The sequence below is a fragment of the Plasmodium berghei genome (assembly GCF_900002375.2).
Source record: "Plasmodium berghei ANKA genome assembly, chromosome: 5".
Lineage (NCBI taxonomy): Eukaryota > Apicomplexa > Aconoidasida > Haemosporida > Plasmodiidae > Plasmodium > Plasmodium berghei.
In genome coordinates, this window is record NC_036163.2 from 203,724 (window position 1) to 223,461 (window position 19,738).

Here is a 19,738-nt window from a genome sequence, read left to right on the forward strand (position 1 = left end):
TAAATGGAAAGTTAATTTCCTCCAAGTGCTCAAGCATACATATGCATAATACTTGTTAGCTACTTCAACAAATTTGATAAAAAATATATATACCAAAACAAGGAGAAAAAAAATGATATTCATCAATTTGTGGTAAAATATGTATCAATTAATTTTTCTTATTCCTTTAATTATATCGTTTTAAAATTATATATTATTCTTATTAGTTCGTTTATATAATTGAAATATTTACATCCATGGCTAGAAAAAAAAAACAGCCAAAATGCACTATTAACATGAACAGTTCATATTTTTTTTAATCATTAACTGCATAAAATCACAAGTATTGTGTAGATATAAAAGTATTTGTATATATAGTAATACAGATATATATGAACACAAAACTATATGCCACCTGATAGCAAAAGTTAAATGAGTTTTTGAAAGAAGTAATATAAATAAGAATAAATTATTCTTAGAAAAATAAAAAAAGTCACCAATAACTAATAAAATGTGTGCAAAAACTAGCCAAAAATATAAATAAATACAAATTATTTCACACAAAAGAATAAATATGAAAAAAGAAAAAAAAAGTATTATAATTTCTGTGTTCTATGCAATCTCAAATTGATCAACAAGTTTTTAAAATAGTCCGAGGAATTTTGCTTGATTAAATCTGAAACAATAGTTTGAAAATCGAACATGTTTGAGTTATCCTGATTTTGTAATAACAATATAAACTGTTTAATTGACTCGATATTTACTAGCTCATTAAAACTCGTATTTTCGTTTATATTATTAAAAATATTTTTTTGTAAAAGGAAATAATTTTTGCATATTTTAATAAATGTGGATGTAAAAATATTTAAAAAGGAATTAACTTCTTGTGGATCATTTTTAGTAAATATACTCATTTCTCCAATATAAACATCTATATTATTTTCGTCATATTGGCTAAATAAAATATTGTTCATATTTTTTTTTTCATTCATATTTTGTTGTAATGTTAGCATTGGAGGGTTATATAATAAAAATCCATGTAAAATTATTTTCATGATTTGTAATAAAATAAAAAAGCTAGTTGAAGAATTAAATGTTGGTAATACACATATTGAATCGGATAAATCAATAAGGCATGATAAACATTGTTTGGTAATATTGCAATCATAGCTATTTAAAAGGAATTCAAATGTTGGTAATAAATAATTGAATAAACCTATTTTATCACTATTAAATAAATAATAATAAAAATAAATTTTATTTTTATCTCCAGAATATTCTCCAATTATATTGGAATTATGACTAGAATTTGTAGACACAATTAACTCATTAGGTATTATAAATAAATTTTTGCATATTTTGAAAAAATTAAAAATGTATTTTTTATTTCTATATAGCATATCACAATACATCGAATAATCTTCTTCCCTAATATCCGTTTCATTACTCAAATGTGAATTAACTTTTTTAATAAATTCATTTTCTTGTTTAAAATAATTAAATTTTTTTTCAAAAAAAACAGAAAATATTTTAGTAAACCAATCAATTATTAACTCATTCATATTTTTATTCATAATTAAATGTTTTATTTTTTGACTCAAAAATAAATAAATTGATAATATATTATGATTAACATATGTATATGGATTATGTTGTAAACCCAAAGATAAGACATCATTAAATATATTCAATATATTATTATTAATAAATATAAATTCTTCCTCTATATATATTTTTATTACATTACATGCATTTTCATGTAACGATACAAAATTTATTTTTCCAAATTTTTTCAAACTATCATAATTATTATTAGTTGGTCTATTCTTTATTTGTATATTTTCAATATTTGAAAACGATTCCGTTTTTTTTAAGTTTTTATATTTTCTATTATACATAATGGCTATTCCTCTTTCTTTTTTTCCCAAATAAAAATAATTAATATCTGAATATAATATAGGGCATGCTTCAAAAATTAAACTATTTATATCGTTATGTATAAAACCATTATATATAGATAGTATAGATATTGAGTTAGCAAATAAGTTCATAGAAATTTGTAAAAATTGATTTTCATTTATTAGTAATATATTATTATTTGCTAATTTATAAATGATATCACTACTTAGTTCTAGATTTCCATAATTTGGAAAATTTGATAATTTTATCATATTTTGTTTGTTAATTATTCTTTTAATTTTATTATATGAAAATTTGGAAAAAAAATTTTGTACTATTTTATATGTGTCAAATAAATAGTTTGCTGTAATTAGTGAATTATCATTTGTATATAAAAAATTATAGAGATTTTGAAAGTTTGTAACTTGTTTATTAAAATTGTTTAGAAATTCTATTGGTTCATTCATTATAATTTGAATATATTCGATGTTGTCATTTATATTGTCAACATTAAGTGAAGATATTAAAACAAGAATAAAAAGAGAAAATTCTTTGTTATGTTTAAATGACGAAGTAGAAAAAACAGATTCATTTCCTGATCCCATAGATGTAGATTTCTTATACTCAAGAAATGTTTTCAAAATGTTATGAATCATATCATTTGTTAAATGGTTTTTTAAATTTTCAACAATTGATGAAAATATAGAAAAATAATTTTTTTTTAATTCTAAACTAAAATTATGATTATTTTGTAAAATATTTTTAAATAAATTTTCCATCATAAAAAACGCATATTCTTTTTTATAATTTAATATATATGAATTTTCTGAAATAAATTCTAATCTTTTTATTTCAAATAAAATCAAATTTTTTGATATATTTATAAAATTAATAAAATCGTTTTCGGATATTTGTTTATAACATGTTAATAAATTATTTATACAATTATTGTCTATTTCATAATATGGAGAAGATTTATATTTATTTATACATTTAATAATATGCAATACTAAATTAATACGATTCTTTTCTTCTCTCAAAATTTTTACATTTTCATTTTCATCAAAATTCATTTTATTTCCATTTTGTTTTCCACACATCTGAATCGATTCCATTTTTTCTTTTTCTTTCTCAAAAGCTAACAATTTATCGATTTCTTGATCAATACAAATTAACATGTTTTTTTTGTTTTGAATAAACTGATCCTTTGACCAACTTTCGTTATTAGAATCTGTTGTACATGTAGAAAGTTGATATGAAATTATATCTTCATTTATTTTATGGTTTTTTTCCATTATTATATTTTTACAATCTTTTAATACATTAATTAAAAATGTTAACATTTCATAATACATTTCCAACAAAGAATAAACAAAACAATCCTTATATTTAATCATTTCGTTGAATAAGTTATCAACATTTATACTATTATAAAATTTAAAGAAATCACAAAACACATTAACTGCTATATTATATACCTCATGATTCATACCCATTATCGTTTTTATAAGTAAACATATCCGTTGCCTCATTATATTATTATTAATTGAAGCATTGTCTTTTGTTATCATATTCGTATACATTTCAAATTGGAAATTGTTATCATTATTATCTATTTCGTGAATAGTGTATTTATTATATGCGTCAAACCATTTTTCGTTATATTCATTTATATAACTTGTAAAAAATTGTAACATAAATTTTTTATTTAAAGAATTTGAATCCTTATATATTGGTATTCTTATATACCGTATAAATATGAGAGTAAATAATTTCTTTAAATCGTCAATAGTTATTATAAATAAATCTTGATTATATTTCTTTGCATTATCATCATTTAATAATGCATTTTTTTCTAACTTGTAAATATTATTTTGTTCATTTTGAATTTGATCAAGTTGGTGATTTTTTATAAAAATTAAGTCTCGATTTTTTTCAAAAATATTTTTACAAATAGTTAAAATATAAATTAAGATATTAACATTTGGATGATGTATATTTTTAAATATATTAATTATATACATATTTATACATTTTATTTTATTTTCTTTTTTGTGTAAATAGTTTGATACTGGAATAGCTGATATGTTCATAATCATTTTAATATACACATTTTCAAAATCGTAATGTTTTATATCATAATAATTTAAATCTATGTTAAAAAATTTTTCTAAAAAATTCATAAGTTCATTTTCATTAATTTGTAAAAAAGTTTTACTATTTATTTTAGATACACCTTCTATTATGTTTGAAAATATTGTTAATATTATTTCTTGTATGTTTGAATTATTAACAAAATTATTAATGCATTCATTAAAATGTGGAAATTCTATTAGTTCCATATTCTGACTTTTACTATATATATAACGTGTATATAAATAATTAAATTCTTCGGGAGTTATGATAATCAAAGGTTCATTGTTTTGTGTATTTGATAAACTATTGTTAAATGATTTTTGATATATATTTTCATTTTTTTTCATATTATTACGAAGCGGCAAAACTAAAACATTTAGTAAAAAATTAATAGGTGACATATATGAGCTACTAAAAAATAAATGGATTGGAGAAAAAAAAGATAGCTCCTTAATACATTGCATTAATAAAATAAATTCATTTTTTTTTTTTAATAAAATAAAATAATAAAAACATGTATAAATAAAATTAAAAAGCTCATTTATGTCATTTATTATGATTGTTCTAAACATGTTAAACTGTTGTCTTGTTAGTATATTTGTAAAACTATCATTAGTTATTGTATAAAATATTTCTTTTAAAAAATTTATACTAATGTGTAATAATGCGCTAAAATATTCATTTTTTTTTTCTTCTTCAATTCCTTCATTTCCTTGTTTAAAAAATATTTCATGAATTTTTCGTTTCAATTGTATTGGATCTTGAGTTCCCCCTGGCAATGCAATATATTCCATTTTTTTTTTCAAAAACACAACCATAAAATATAAAATAAAATTATATAAATATCGAAAATATGTATAATCATTATACATGCATATTATGCTTAATATTTGTGAATATTTATTTTTTGCCGAATTTGAATATGAACGAATAAAATAACAATCTGAACAGTTCATAAAATTTGACATCAAATAATTATTATTTTCATTTATAAATACTTCCATTAAATTTTTTTTAAATAAGTCTAAAGATTTCTCTTTTATATTTAGCATATCCATATTTATAGAATGATTAAACTCTAGTGACAATCCAAATAAAACATTAATGAAATTATTTCGAATATTTATTTTGTCAGCATAATTGTAATTATTGTAATATTTTTCTATTAACTTGTTCATATAACAAAATGATAAAAATGTTATATTTTCAAAAAAATCTGATTCTGGACGTTTATCTCCACCCCTATTCCAAATTGAGTCCGAATGAACAAGATAAAAACATCCATAAAGTTCTAAAGATTCACCATTTTTACAATCATTTATATATTTAATACTTAAAGCATCATTATTAAAATAATTCATAAATATTTCACCCAACTCCTTACTTTTATTCATAACATGAAGCATATCACTAGCCATCTTTTCTCCATATATACATATATATGTAATGTCACAGAAAAATCTGCAACACTTTAAAACTGAAACTAAAAAACTTGGTCCCAAATTCGACTAATTATAAATGTTTTCCTAAAAAATTATGTGAAATATTATGAACAGTTCATAAAAAAAAAAAAAAAAACGCTATCTGTGTGGTACTTACAATATCTTAAATAAAACAGTAAAAAATAATAAAATAGAAAGCTTGAAAAAAAAAAATAATATTTGTATAAATTATTACATTCAACCATCCAGATTAATTAAATACTATTACTATTATTATTTTAACGGTTCCCCCAAAAAAATCATAAATATATAAAATGAAGCATAAATTTCCCTTAATTATAGTGTGGCAATATATGGCAAGCTAAAAATAATACGTTTTATTTCACGTTAATGCAACTAATTTAAAAAATTAATTAAAAAAGCTTTTTGAAATGACACAAAAGGTGGGGAATAAAACGCGTATTTATAACATGTACAAATATGAATAATTTATTTTGAAAAGCTGGCTATACCCATGCATATTGTGTAAATGTTATATACATATGTAAATATTGCCTGTGCATATTGTTGGCAATATTACATGTACAAGCAAGGTATTTTTGGCTACAAAATTACATAAATGTGAATACAGTTTATTATATTATACACGTTGTTATATACTATTTGTGTGCCCACGCATTATGCATATTGTGCCAATATATGTGGGACTAATTCAACACTTTTCGCATACTCTCAAAAATATAATTGACATTATTATTATTTTTTTAAATTTTTTATTCAAGTTTTTTAATTAAAAAAAATAAATGTACATAAAATATATATGTTTTACATGCATCGTGCATACAATATATTATATGTCCAATGGATGCATTAACTGTTCATTTTTAAAACTTGCATATAAACCATATATCAATTTTTATAGCTTTGATAAAAATAGACGAACATAAGAAATGTATTTTAACGAAAAGTACACAAATATATACACACAATGCAAGCAAAATGATTTCATATTTCTCCTGTTTATTCTTTTTTTTTTTTTTTTAGCATTTCATAGGACTAGCGAATAAAAAAACGTTGTGCTAAAATGTTGCATTGTTTTGTGATTAAAATAAAAATTATAAATAATAATTGATAATGTTGAATTATAATCGGATATAATGATAAATGTAAAGGAACACATATTATGCAAGTTTTACATAAACAAAAAAAAAAAAAAAAAATTTACACAAATATAGTATGTCGAGTTTCCGATTACTACCTAGTTACGGGATTAAAAAATAAAAAAAATTATTTGAATAAGGAAAATGTGGTAATAACTGCATTTATTTTCCTAAATCAGCTAGCTACACTTCTTATATTATTTTAGCTTTATTCTCCATTAATTTTTTTTTTTTTTCCCTAGCTATTCTTTTAGCACGTTCTAAAGGAGTTTCTTCAATTATTGTTGGTACATCTGTATTGTCAGGTTTATTTTGTGCATCTTGTTTATCTGAAATAAATCTATTTGCATTATGATTAATTTCATTATTTTTATCACAAGCTTCCCAATTATCTGTTTTAATATCATTAGTCTTATCAGCAATATTATCACTTTCTTTATTTTGTGTATCTATATTGAAAAAATCTTCTTCATAAACATCCTGATAAAATATATTTTCTTCGGAATGTTTTTTATTCTTGTTCATATTATTATTTGCATCAACATTTATTTTATTCTCTGACATTGAGTTTTCTGTTTTGTTAAAATATTCATGGCCTAAATCATTTTCATCTTGTATTAATGAAAAATTATTTATAAATTTAGTATTATAAACTTTTTTAAAATTAAAAATATTAATATTTTCTTCCATTTTATGATTTTTAAAAGTGCTATTACATATAGGATATGTTGACTTATATTTATAAATAAGATATGAACGATAATGTTCATAAACTTCTTTTTTTTGTGTTAAATTTTGTATTTTATTTAAAACATCATGTATATTATATTTTCTTCTAATTGTTTTATAAATGTCAGCTAAATTATTTGCTCCATCATTTATTAACAAAACGTTATGTATAGAAAAATACAATTTTGATGTTACTTCATTTATTAAATTCATAAACAAATTAAAATTTGTTCTTAAATGTTTTCTTTTATATTGTTTAACGGTTTGTATTAGTTTGATATATTTATGTTCTAACCTGCTTATTTTCAGATTTAATTTTTCACGTTCAATTATAAAATTTGTATCCATTTCACCTATTTTGTTATTATCGTTAAACATATATTCATTTTTATCATCATTTGTTGATTCATTATTATCAAATCCATACTCATCCTCTTCTGATCCATTCAATCTAGACATATTATCTACACTAACTTCTTTTAAATAATTAAAACAATTACCCTTGTTATAGATGTTAACTAGCTTTTTTTTTATATCCAATAAGCTGTTTTTTTTATTAATTACTGGTATAGTTGTATTTTTATGTACATTTTCAAGATTATTATTTTTGAAAAATATGTCTATATCAGGCACAATTAGACATTTTTCAAATTTTTTATTTTTAAATAAATTTTCAATAATCAAATTTTTATATTCACTACAAAAAGAATCTAAAACTTTTTTAATAGCATTAGTGTAACGTTCTTCAGTATAGTCTATTTTTCTTTTCTTTTTTTTTAAATTCAAATAAATATAAATATCCCATAATTCATCTTTTTCATCTACAAGTTGTTTAATTTTATTTTTTTCATCTTGTACATATTTTTTTAGTTCGCCATCATCATCATCGCTATATTTTTCTTCGAATTCATCTTGGCCCATCATATTAGAATTATCATCATTATAACTATTTCTTTTTTCACTTTTTCTTTTTTTATTAATATCGTTATTAATTTGTTTTAGTGCGGCTTCATTGAATATATTTTTTAATTGGAAAGTTATTGTTTTTTTTTTTTTTTTTTCATTTTGTTCATTTTTTTCAAGCTCATCCGCATATTCATCTCCATAATTTTCTTCGTTAAAGTTCACTTCATTGTTTCCAATATCTTCATTTAAATTATTCTCATATGGAATTTCTTCACCTTTATTTTCATATATATCATCATCACTAAAATTTAAACTCATTCTATTATTCTGATATGTTTTTTTTTTTTTTTTTTAGCTAGCTATTACTACTATTATTGTTACTGTTTGGCTTGTCGTGCTTTTCTCTCTTTTATTTTTTCACAAAAATTCAAACTTTTTTTAATAAAATAATGTGTAGATAAAATAGAGTCATAAAGAGGAAGAATGCCGCAATTAAATCAAAGGGAAACATAATATAAGAAAAAAGATAAAATACAGGAGCAATAAATGAATGAAATATTTTTTCCAAAATAAAATATTTATATGCAATGAAAATTAGTGTGCATTCAATATAAAAATGGGCGGAAAAAATACAAATTAAAAATACTATTTTAAAAATTAAAAAAAAATGTAAACCTATAAATATATACATGAGACGTGGAAAAACTTCAAAAAAATATATATTATATATCCATATTCTTTTACAAAAGGTTTTGGAAAAAAAAATATATTACATGTATGCATACACACATATGTCATAACTCTCGTAATTTTCCCGCCATATAAAATTTTTGTTAACACAAAGAAATATCACATAATACCGAACATAATAATAATTAAGATCAATTTTACTAATATGAAATTTATAAAATGCAAAAAAATGCAATATTCTTTAAATGCTTAAATTAAATCATATCGCCTTTATTTTTTTCATCTTTTTTTTTATAATTTTTTCTAAAAAATATTCACATATTTATACGGATGTTATGCCATTGGTTTGTATGCTGAACAGACATAAAGAAAAAATAAAAAATAAAAATAAAAATAGAAGAAAGCCAAGTATTTGGTAATACTCATCGTTTAACTTTTCTCACTATCCTAAACAAATATAGGGTAACACAAATAGCGACTTGCTCATAAGCATTTAAGATTTTTTTTAACGTTAAAAGGTTTTGTTGACAAAAAAATGCAATATTAAAAAACAAAAAGAAATATAACAAAAAACGTACATGTATTATTCAATGCACACACCAGTTTTCACGTATATGCGCTTAAAACTTGTAGAAAAAAAAATAAAACATATATATGGATTAAAAAAAAAATTATTCATGTATATATTATTTACAAATTTTAAAAAAATATGCATATACCTTTTGAAAAGGCATATCTTTATGTTAAATAAAAAATTTGGAAACAAATTAAAAATATATATATCGCTCTGTGTGCATGGAAATGCGAGCATTTTCAAAATGTGGAAATAAATAGTGAATATATAAATGAATAGATAAATGAATAAATAATTGAATAAATAAATGAATAGACGCTCCTTGTATCTCCTAAAATAGCTACTACTCATAAAAATTTGCAATTGTCATGCAATGCGAACTCGATCCAATTTTAGAATTTTCTCAAAAAGTACAAATCAATTTTATTGGACACAATTTTTAGCATTAAAAGAGCAAATGAAAAGGAAGATACATATATGCCAGCAAATGATAGATTGTTTAAATAAAAATAAATTGAATGAACTATATATATATAAAACAATGAATTAATTGGTGAAATAATATCCAATAAATATTTATATCTATGTAAGTATAATGCAACTTCATATATTTTATTATTTCCCAAATATAATTTTTTCAAAAAACTATATTGATTTAATAAGTTGACATAAAAATCCATCTTTTTCCTTTCCTTTATTTCTTTAAGTATTTCATCTTTATTAAAAAATTGTTCATCTGTCCATTTTTTCAGAAAAGATAAATTGCTTTGAAAAATCAATCGGGTATAAATAAAAAATAGCTGAGTAAGGGCAGCCCAACCGAGGATTTTACCTGAACAATTAAGGTAAAAAATGATAAAATAAGAAAAATGCATGACCATGTTAAGGTGAAAACTATATGATAACTGAAAAAAAAAAAAAAAACCAAACACTAAGCTACAAAAATTGAAATATTTTTTTATTACTTTTTTTTGATCCAAGCAAATGGAAACTACCCCAATTAGCTTGCACAAGGAGATAAGGGAAAAGAGAAATATAAGAGAAAAAAAGAACATGAACTAAATTATTTACAAGGTAAAATTTTTTTGAAAAGAAATCATATGAATTAAGAATAAATATAAGTCTAAGAATACAAAATTTGTAGAAAAAAAAAAATAGGGTAGATAAAGTGTGTATTTTAACGAGTTTTTCTGTTTTCGTATTTTGAAATTCTCCAATAAATGCGTATCTTTTTTTAAAAAAGGCATATAAATAATTGGCTTTAAAACAAAATAAAGTAAAAAATAAAAATAATATATTAACTGAATTATAGCTTATCATTTTAGAAAAATGTGTTGGCTTGTTAAAAAAGGGAATTTTATTAATATACTCTTGTATATAGCTATTAGAATATTTATATTTTAAATAATTAAATGATATATTATAATAATTTTTAAATTGATTATAGTAAACTACTGAATCGTCTTTTAATTTGTTAGATAATATTGTGTAATATTTTTTTGCATCATTATATTTATATAAAAGTAATTCTTTTGTTTTGGCTTTAACCCGTTCAATATCTTCTTTATTTATATTTAATTTATATTTACTGATAAGATTTTTTATTTTTTTTAGCTTACTTAAATCATATTTATTTGAATCATTTTCATTCATATATTTATTTCTTAGCATATCATTGCTCATATTATTTTCAAAGTTATGCATATTTATATGCATATACATCTTCTTCCTCATATGTTTATTACCATCATTATAATATATTGGTAAATCAGAAACAATTTCAAAATTTCTATTTTTTATAACATTTAAACATATTACATTTTTAATTAATCCTACAATAATTAAATACCTCACCAATTTTATTTTCTTCATATTTTTTTTTCTATATATTCAAAAAAATTATTATTAACCTTGAATAAATTTTTTAAAAAATCTTCAAAATATTTCCACCACGTTGTTAAACAAATTTCCCCGTTTTCCACACTTCGATATGTAAAAAAAAAAAGACACATTAATGTGAATATATAATTGTAGCTAGCTAATTTAATATCCTATCATACAAACTTTGTTAATAAAAAATAATAGCATATCAATTCGATCTGAGTTTTATAGTTCAATGGAACTTCTTTTCTTTATTTTGTCACAGCATTTCATAAACAATATTTCGTTTATTATGTTTTCTCAAAAGAAACTAATACGCATAATTAAGCGAAATAACGAAAAACTATTTCATCATAAAAAAAAAAAAAATTAATAAATTTTATGAACATGTTAATAAAAGTTTTCTTACGCTTTTGTATGTACTTTTTTATATTTATTCGTATATTTGTCTATCATTAGTAGCATTCTTTTTCTTGTTTTTTTATTATATTATTTTATAGAATGTGTGAGATTGCTTGTTTATTCTTGTCATCCTAATATATTTATATGTATTTTTATTTTAGATAGCCAATTATATATTGTGCATATATATTTTACTAATTTATATAATTATATCTTTGTGTGTGTTATATATCAAATAAAGGCAATTGGCTTCATTCTTATATTCTTTTTTTAACTATTCGTTGTAAGGTTGCATATTTTTAATAAACAGAGAGTTTAAATTGTAAAATAGCCAGAAATAAAAAATAAAATAATAAATAACAAAATATTATAATTCTAAAAAACTTTGAATAAATCAAAGAAATGTGTAAACCTTTGAATATATGCTTGTTATTCATTTGTGCTAATTCCTTTCCCTTTGGGGTTTTCCAATTAGTATAATATACATAACAATGCATATATTAATTGGAAATAAAATATATTTATAACATTCAAATTGATAAACAATCTAAATAGTTAATATTATATATAAATAGGAAAGGCTTAAAAAATGAAAAAGTATTTGGCAAGGGAAAAAGGGGGAAATTAAAATAAAAAGAATAACCAAATAAAAAATGTATACATAAACTTAAATAAATAAGTAAATGGATAAATGAATATTATATAAATATACATATGAGAATGCTTAAAAAAACACGAACAAATAATGAAATTCATAATTAAAATATATAAATAAAAATATATATATTTAACTATGTATATTAACCTTATGGTAATAGTTTTTTTTTTTTACTGGAAATGTATATATTATTTATTGCCCATATAATATCCCTAATATTTTTGCTTATTATTATTTATTATTATTATTTTTCTATAATTTTTATATATTATATTTAGTTTATTTTTCATAATTACCATTGTCACTTTTTTATAATTGGAATTTTATTCAAATAAATTGTATATATTTATTGTTTTTTCATTCATTTTACTTATTTACGATTATTTTATTTATCATACCTTTCCCTACTTGTTTATATATAACTACCTTTACTATGTGTTTGTATTCCTTTTATTTTGGTTACACCGCAAATTGATGTAAAATTTTATAATACTGAACTTGTGCATAAATAAATAATATTATATGTACACATAGTATGTGTACATGTTAAAATAAACAGAGGTTGTACTTTTACAAATTTTTCCAACAATAATGTTCTTATTTATTCCTCTATTCCTATAAAATGCTGTATCGATTTTTTTGGATCCAAACATTTTTTTGGCTTTCAACTTATTTTGTGAAAAATGTCAACTCCTATCTTCCTGGAATGAGCCCTACTGTAAGCAAAAGCTAAAGATACTATCTATATATGTTGAAAATAAATTAAAAAAAAAAAAAACTAACAAAAAAAACTAGCAAAATGAAATGCATATCAGTAGAATGATAAATGCATGCTTATGTGAATAATATGTAAGGTATAAATAAGCAAGCCGTATATACATAACTTGTTTACTTACCTGATTTAACAGGCCTATAAAGAAGGTGACAAAGTTGTTATTAATATAAAAAACTTATATAGTAGACGAGCAGTTACGAGCTTAAACTATTTTTCATTCCATTTATGTTCCTCAAATGATAATAACAAAAAAGAGGAAAGAGCGCCAAATATTTTTAAAATAATATCAGGAGACATATTATATAATTCATTTATCGAAACTAATTTTAAACAAAATAAAACATGTGCAAATTATTGTGAAATATTAATAAACGATGATGTTTATAATAAATATAAATATCTAATTCTATATAATTACAATATTATATATACTACTGATAATATGGATATATTTCGAGAGGATCCAAAACGGAAGGGTTTATACTACTCTGGAATACCCATTGGTTTCATAAAAGATGTACGAAAAATGAAAAAATGAAAAAATGAAAAATGAAAAAATGAAAAATGAAAAAATGAAAAAATGAAAAAATGAAAAATGAAAAAATGAAAAAATGAAAAATGAAAAAAACAACCTTTATATTTCATGCCGATATATACACCTTCTTTAATTTCATTTACAGGGACAATACCATCTCTACAATTATTACAAAATAAAAATTTTATATAATAGTGCAAAACCAAACTCGGATTTGCATTATATAGTTGGGTTTGAAGTAAACCCAGAAAGGTAAGGAAAAAAATGCCAAAAATAACAAGAAAAATTACAAAGTTTACAAAATGCCAAATACAACTCTAAAAATTTATGCCCATTTCACTTTTCTTCGCACAGCCATGACTTCACAAATGATAATGCATGTAGTAATAACGAAAAAAGTTTTATAATGGAAAAAAATAAAAAAGTTATATTTAAATATGATATAATATATGAAAAAAGTGATAACTCTTATCAGCACAGATCTGAACATTATTATCGAAATTTAAACGACCAAAGTATTATACATTGGTTTTCAATTATCAATAGTATAATTTTAATTATATTATTGTCAGGATTTATAAGTACAATTTTAATAAAAACATTACATAAAGATATAAATAAATATAATAGAATTAATACAAACATATTTGAAACAGATGATTTAGATGATCGAGGTTGGAAATTAGTTCATGGCGATGTTTTTAGAAAACCACGAAATTCAACATTTTTTTCAGCTTTTATTGGGGTTGGTATACAATTAATATTTATGATTATTGTTTGTGCTATTATATCATTTATAGGGATATATAAATATAAACAAAGATATAGATATATTCAGATCATGTTTTTTATATGGGTATTTATTAGTAGTATATCTGGATATGCATCATCAAGATTGTATAAATTATTCAAAAGTAAACATGTTAAACTAACTGTTTTAAGAACATCAATGATATATCCATTTATATTATTTCTTATTTTTTTCCTTATCAATATTGTGTTAAAATATGAAAATTCAAATACTGCAATATCTTTTAGTTCTTTGATATTTGTTTGCATATTATGGTTTGGTATATCTATTCCTTTAATATGTCTTGGCTCATATATTGGGAATAAAAAAAAACCGACTGAATTGCCTGTTCGTGTTAATAATATTCCAAGGCATATTCCAAAGCAGCCCTTTTTTAATTCATTTTTTGTTTCGTCAATTCTCGTTGGACTCGTTCTATTCGCGTAAGCCACAAGAAAATCAAAGGAAAATGAAAAAAGAAAAAAAAAACGAGCCAAATACATTCACATTTATTCCACTTTTTCAGGGCGATGTACACCGAGTTATTCTTTCTGTTTACTTCCTTGTGGAAAAGAAATATGTATTATTTAGTTGGTATGAAATAAAAATGAAAAAAAAAAAAAATAAATAAATAAATAATAGCAAAATTATGAAATGCTGCAACTTTTTATCTTTTATAGGCTTCTTATTTTTAGTAATATTTCTGTTGGGGTTATTAAGCGCACAATTGTCAATAGCAATAACATACTATACATTATCATGGTAAGTTAGCATAGTTACTTTTCGTATATTAAAATTTTATACCCTCAGTTTTACATAATATATATATATATGCATATTATATATATATTTTTTTTTTTCAATTCAGTGAGGATTACAATTGGTGGTGGAAATCGTTTTTTGCTCCAGGTTTTTCCGGAATATTTTTATTTTTATATTCAATTTATTATTTTTTTTCGAAATTAAGTATATACACTTTTTCAGAAACCTTTATTTATTTTGCATATTCATTTATTATGTCTTATACTTGTTTTATATATACTGGCACAGCAGGATTTTTAGCTTCTTTTATTTTTCTAAAAAAAATATATTCATCTATTAAAATTGATTAATATTGTTCATATAATGTTTATGTTTCACAAAAAAAAAAAATTACAATATTCTTTATTTTCCATTTATCAAAAACAACCATTCATTCCATATGCATATAACTACTAGTATATATATTTTGTTGTATATATATAATATTATTTTTTATTTTTTCGACATATTTGATATAAATTTTCTCAAATTATAAATCACATTTTTATAAAACATTATGGAAAATTCAGGATATTTCCAATACCTATGAATATATACATTTGCATTTCGTATATATTTATGTTTATATTTCACATAACATTTCTTTAATTTTTTCAACTCCATATTATAATTTTTACTTTTTAATTTCTTTGGTTCTAACTTTCATTTTTACAAACTCGTTTTAATATTGTTGACAAAGATTTAATTGAGTAACAAAAGGTTTAGGCATTTAAAAAAAGAAGAAATATAAGTTATGAAAAGTGTGCAAACAAATGTGAAAAAAATGGGAACTAGTTCGATACACAAACCTTTCAAACTAGGCTTTCAGTTTCGACTATTACAGTGAAGAAATTTTTCAACTATTGTGTTTTTTTTTTTTCTTTCTTTTTTTTGCTTATTTTTCTGCTTATTTTTTTTTTTTTTTTGTCAAGCTTTTCTTTATTTTTGCCTTTTCCTTTCTGGTGAGCCATAGCAAAGTTATTAAATTTCGGTGTTGGGGCAAATCTAAAATTTTCTAAATATTCTGGAATTTGGGTTCCACTATTTTTAACAAATCGTATAATATCATTCATATATTTAATATTATTTTTAGTAAAAAATGTAATTGCTTTACCTTCTTTTTTATTATCTGATCTACAAACTCTGCCAATTCTATGAATATAATTATATTTATCATAACATACATCATAATTTATAACTGTTTCAATCCCATTTATATCTATACCTCTACTCATAACATCAGTACAAATGAGATACCATATATTTCCAGATTTAAGTTTCTGAAATATTTTATTTCTTTCCTCTTTTGATTTATCAGAAGTTAATGTTTCAATATAAGAAGTATAATTTATATTATTTGTATTAATACTTGTCATAGATTTTATCAAATTTTTATAAACATATTTACATTTTTCTATACTATCTGTAAAAATTAAAACTGGTATATGTATTTCTTTATTTTTTATCAAATTATTTAAAACAATAAATTTATCATCTTCACTATTTATATATATTAACTCCTGTTTAATATTATTATTTATTGTATTTATATTTTTACCAAAATAAACAATAGTATAATTTACACATAATGTATTTATAAATGATTTGACTTTTCCTGGCAATGTAGCTGTTGTGAATATTTTTTGAATTTTTATATTTTTTATTTTATTTAGCAAACAGTTAACATGCTCTAAAAATTTTATTTCAAAAAGTTTATCTACTTCATCAAAAACGATATAAAAACATTTTTGTAAACTTATTTTTTTTTCTTTTTCCAATAACTGTAAAAGTACTAAGGGTGTACAAATACATACATCAACGTTTTTGTTAATTTCAATTTCTTTATTTTGAAGATTAATTATATTAAATTTTCTGAACGACTCAAATAAAATTATTGCATGTTCATAAATTTGGATAGCCAATTCGACAGTTGGGACTATTACAAGGCTTCGAAAGTAAACCAAATCGTGGCTTTTGTCATTATTATCATCATTATTGTTTACATTGTCATAACTAATTAATTTTAGAAGAAGTGGAATCAAAAAGGCACATGTTTTACCACTTCCAGTTTGCGAAATACAAATTGTATTAAATCCATTTAAAATTGAAGGTATACATATTTTTTGAATAGATGTTGGATATTCAAAATATAATGTATTTTTTATTGTATTCATAAGTTTTTTTATTTCTTCACTTTTTATTTTTTTATTTCTTATTTCTATATTTTCATTAATATTATTCATCTCAACTTTTAAAAGGCTTTCATCATTTTCTGAAATAATATTATCACAAATGTTTTCTTTATTCACTTTTGGACAAGAACTATTGTCAGATTTATCCACATTTTGAAAAAGTTTGTTATTATCATAATTTGTACTTTCAATACAATCAGCTATGTCATTAAAAAAACGAATAGGAATCACAACTCTGTTCAAATTAAAATACTCGATGTTTATGTCATTTTCCTTCATATATTTATTCACTAACTTTTCATTTTTTTTAAATTTTGAAAAATTTATAGATTCGCAATCTTTTATTATCCCTTTTTTTTTACTATTATTTATATTTAATACTGAAGCAGTATTTATATTTATTATATTTTTTAATGGCTTTAAATTTTCTTCTTTTAAACTCATCAAATCGTTATTTTTTAAATTCAGCCCATACGTCAATTTCTTTATTACATCCATTTTGTTTTTTTCATACCTATATAATGCTTAAGTTTGAAAAAAGGCATTTCAGATTTTCGCTAATTCACTCATTTGTTTGCAATGATCAAGTACAAAAAAAAAATAGCATACCAAATTTGCAAAAGGTGAATTAATAAATAAAAAATTATGACTAATAAATAAAAATATTTTTTATTTTATTTTTGTCGCCCCTGATTAATTCTCTACATATATATTCCATTTATCATTTTCAAAAAAATTTTCATCCAATAAATATACATTAATTAAAGAGGAATTATTATTATCATATGCATATAACATATTATTCTAATTATGTTAAATTTGATAATATTATAATGTTTAATTCAAAAAAAATATAACATCCAATACAATCAAGCATACAAATATTTACATATGTTATCGTATGTACATGTTAATATTTATTTAACTATTTGATTGTTATCAATTCGCACATTAATTCATTTATTCTATTTTGAATGTACGTACATTACCCAATAAATTTCAATTGAATCATTTCATATAATAAACTATCACACAATTATACAATCTCCGTTTTCTTACCAACAGCTATAGTGAAAATATTATAAACTATTCAATTTTATTATTTTTTTTATTGCAACAATTCCGCATATTTTATAACTAGCTAAAATATTTAAAATAAAAATACCTGAACTGTTAATAATATTTTTTTTGTTTTTTCTTAATATATTTTTTTTTTTTTCACAAAAAATGGCTAACTATACAGAAAAATTCGCAGCGTGGTCAATTATTTGCTTAACTGATCATACATTTTTGGACGAAAATGGTACTGAAGATGATATAAGAGAATTGTGTAAAGAGTCAGTTAGGACATGCCCATTCGCAGCAGCAGTTTGTGTATATCCTAAATTTGTAAAATTTATTAATGAAAAAATAAAACAAGAAATAAATCCATTCAAACCTAAAATCGCATGTGTAATAAATTTCCCACATGGAACAGATAGTATAGAAAAAATTCTGAACGACACAAAAAAAGCTGTGGATGATGGAGTTGATGAAATTGACTTGGTCATAAATTATAAAAAAATTATAGAAAATATTGATGAGGGATTAAAAGAAGCTACTAATCTAACACAAAGTGTTAAAAATTTATTAAAAAATAAAATTTTAAAAGTTATTATTGAAGTTGGTGAGCTTAAAAATGAAGATTTAATTATAAAAACAACTTTAGCAGTACTTGAGGGGAATGCAGATTTTATAAAAACCTCAACGGGAAAAGTTCAAGTCCATGCAACCCCTTCTTCAGTTGAATATATTATAAAAGCAATAAAAGAATATATAAAAAATAATCCTGACAAGAATAATAAAGTTGGATTAAAAGTATCAGGGGGGATATCCGATTTAAATACAGCTAGCCATTATATTTTATTAGCAAGAAAATTTTTAAGTAGTTTTGCATGCCATCCAGACAATTTTAGGATTGGATCATCATCATTAGTGTTAAAATTGAGAAAAGTTATTGCCCAGTGTCCAATGTAATATATTTAAATAAAATTACAATTTTATCTTTTACAATCATATCAAATGAATTAAAAAATGGCACTATTATTTGCAAAGTTTGTAAGTGTGTTATAGTTTGAGTTTATTTTCCGCATCTACACTTTTTTTTTAACACTTTGGAATTTACTCTTATTTTTATGTATTTTTTTATC

The 19,738-nt window shown here is 21.7% G+C and overlaps 6 protein-coding genes across 6 annotated transcripts; 2 read left to right on the forward strand and 4 right to left on the reverse strand.

Moving 5' to 3' along the window:
• Window positions 1-575: 575 nt before the first annotated feature.
• On the reverse strand, window positions 576-5,432 carry PBANKA_0505300 (conserved Plasmodium protein, unknown function; the record flags this gene model as incomplete). Its single annotated transcript, XM_034568289.1, has 1 exon — window positions 576-5,432. The coding sequence occupies one exon, from the start codon at window positions 5,430-5,432 to the stop codon at window positions 576-578; it is 4,857 nt and encodes a 1,618-aa protein (XP_034420294.1).
• Window positions 5,433-6,808: 1,376 nt separating this feature from the next.
• Window positions 6,809-8,569, reverse strand: PBANKA_0505400 (conserved Plasmodium protein, unknown function; the record flags this gene model as incomplete). The annotated part of the gene is made up of 1 exon (XM_034568290.1): window positions 6,809-8,569. The coding sequence occupies one exon, from the start codon at window positions 8,567-8,569 to the stop codon at window positions 6,809-6,811; it is 1,761 nt and encodes a 586-aa protein (XP_034420295.1).
• Window positions 8,570-9,907: 1,338 nt separating this feature from the next.
• Window positions 9,908-11,387, reverse strand: PBANKA_0505500 (apicoplast integral membrane protein, putative; the record flags this gene model as incomplete). The annotated part of the gene is made up of 2 exons (XM_034568291.1): window positions 9,908-10,347; window positions 10,481-11,387. The coding sequence occupies 2 exons, from the start codon at window positions 11,385-11,387 to the stop codon at window positions 9,908-9,910; spliced, it is 1,347 nt and encodes a 448-aa protein (XP_034420296.1).
• Window positions 11,388-13,078: 1,691 nt separating this feature from the next.
• On the forward strand, window positions 13,079-15,668 carry PBANKA_0505600 (endomembrane protein 70, putative; the record flags this gene model as incomplete). Its single annotated transcript, XM_034568292.1, has 7 exons — window positions 13,079-13,174; window positions 13,365-13,748; window positions 13,912-14,018; window positions 14,121-14,999; window positions 15,083-15,150; window positions 15,237-15,318; window positions 15,425-15,668. 7 exons carry the CDS (start codon window positions 13,079-13,081, stop codon window positions 15,666-15,668), a joined length of 1,860 nt encoding a protein of 619 aa, XP_034420297.1.
• A 549-nt stretch (window positions 15,669-16,217) lies between these two features.
• Window positions 16,218-18,047, reverse strand: PBANKA_0505700 (ATP-dependent RNA helicase ROK1, putative; the record flags this gene model as incomplete). The annotated part of the gene is made up of 1 exon (XM_034568295.1): window positions 16,218-18,047. One exon carries the CDS (start codon window positions 18,045-18,047, stop codon window positions 16,218-16,220), a length of 1,830 nt encoding a protein of 609 aa, XP_034420298.1.
• A 729-nt stretch (window positions 18,048-18,776) lies between these two features.
• Window positions 18,777-19,565, forward strand: PBANKA_0505800 (deoxyribose-phosphate aldolase, putative; the record flags this gene model as incomplete). The annotated part of the gene is made up of 1 exon (XM_034568296.1): window positions 18,777-19,565. The coding sequence occupies one exon, from the start codon at window positions 18,777-18,779 to the stop codon at window positions 19,563-19,565; it is 789 nt and encodes a 262-aa protein (XP_034420299.1).
• Between the last annotated feature and the right edge of the window lie 173 nt (window positions 19,566-19,738).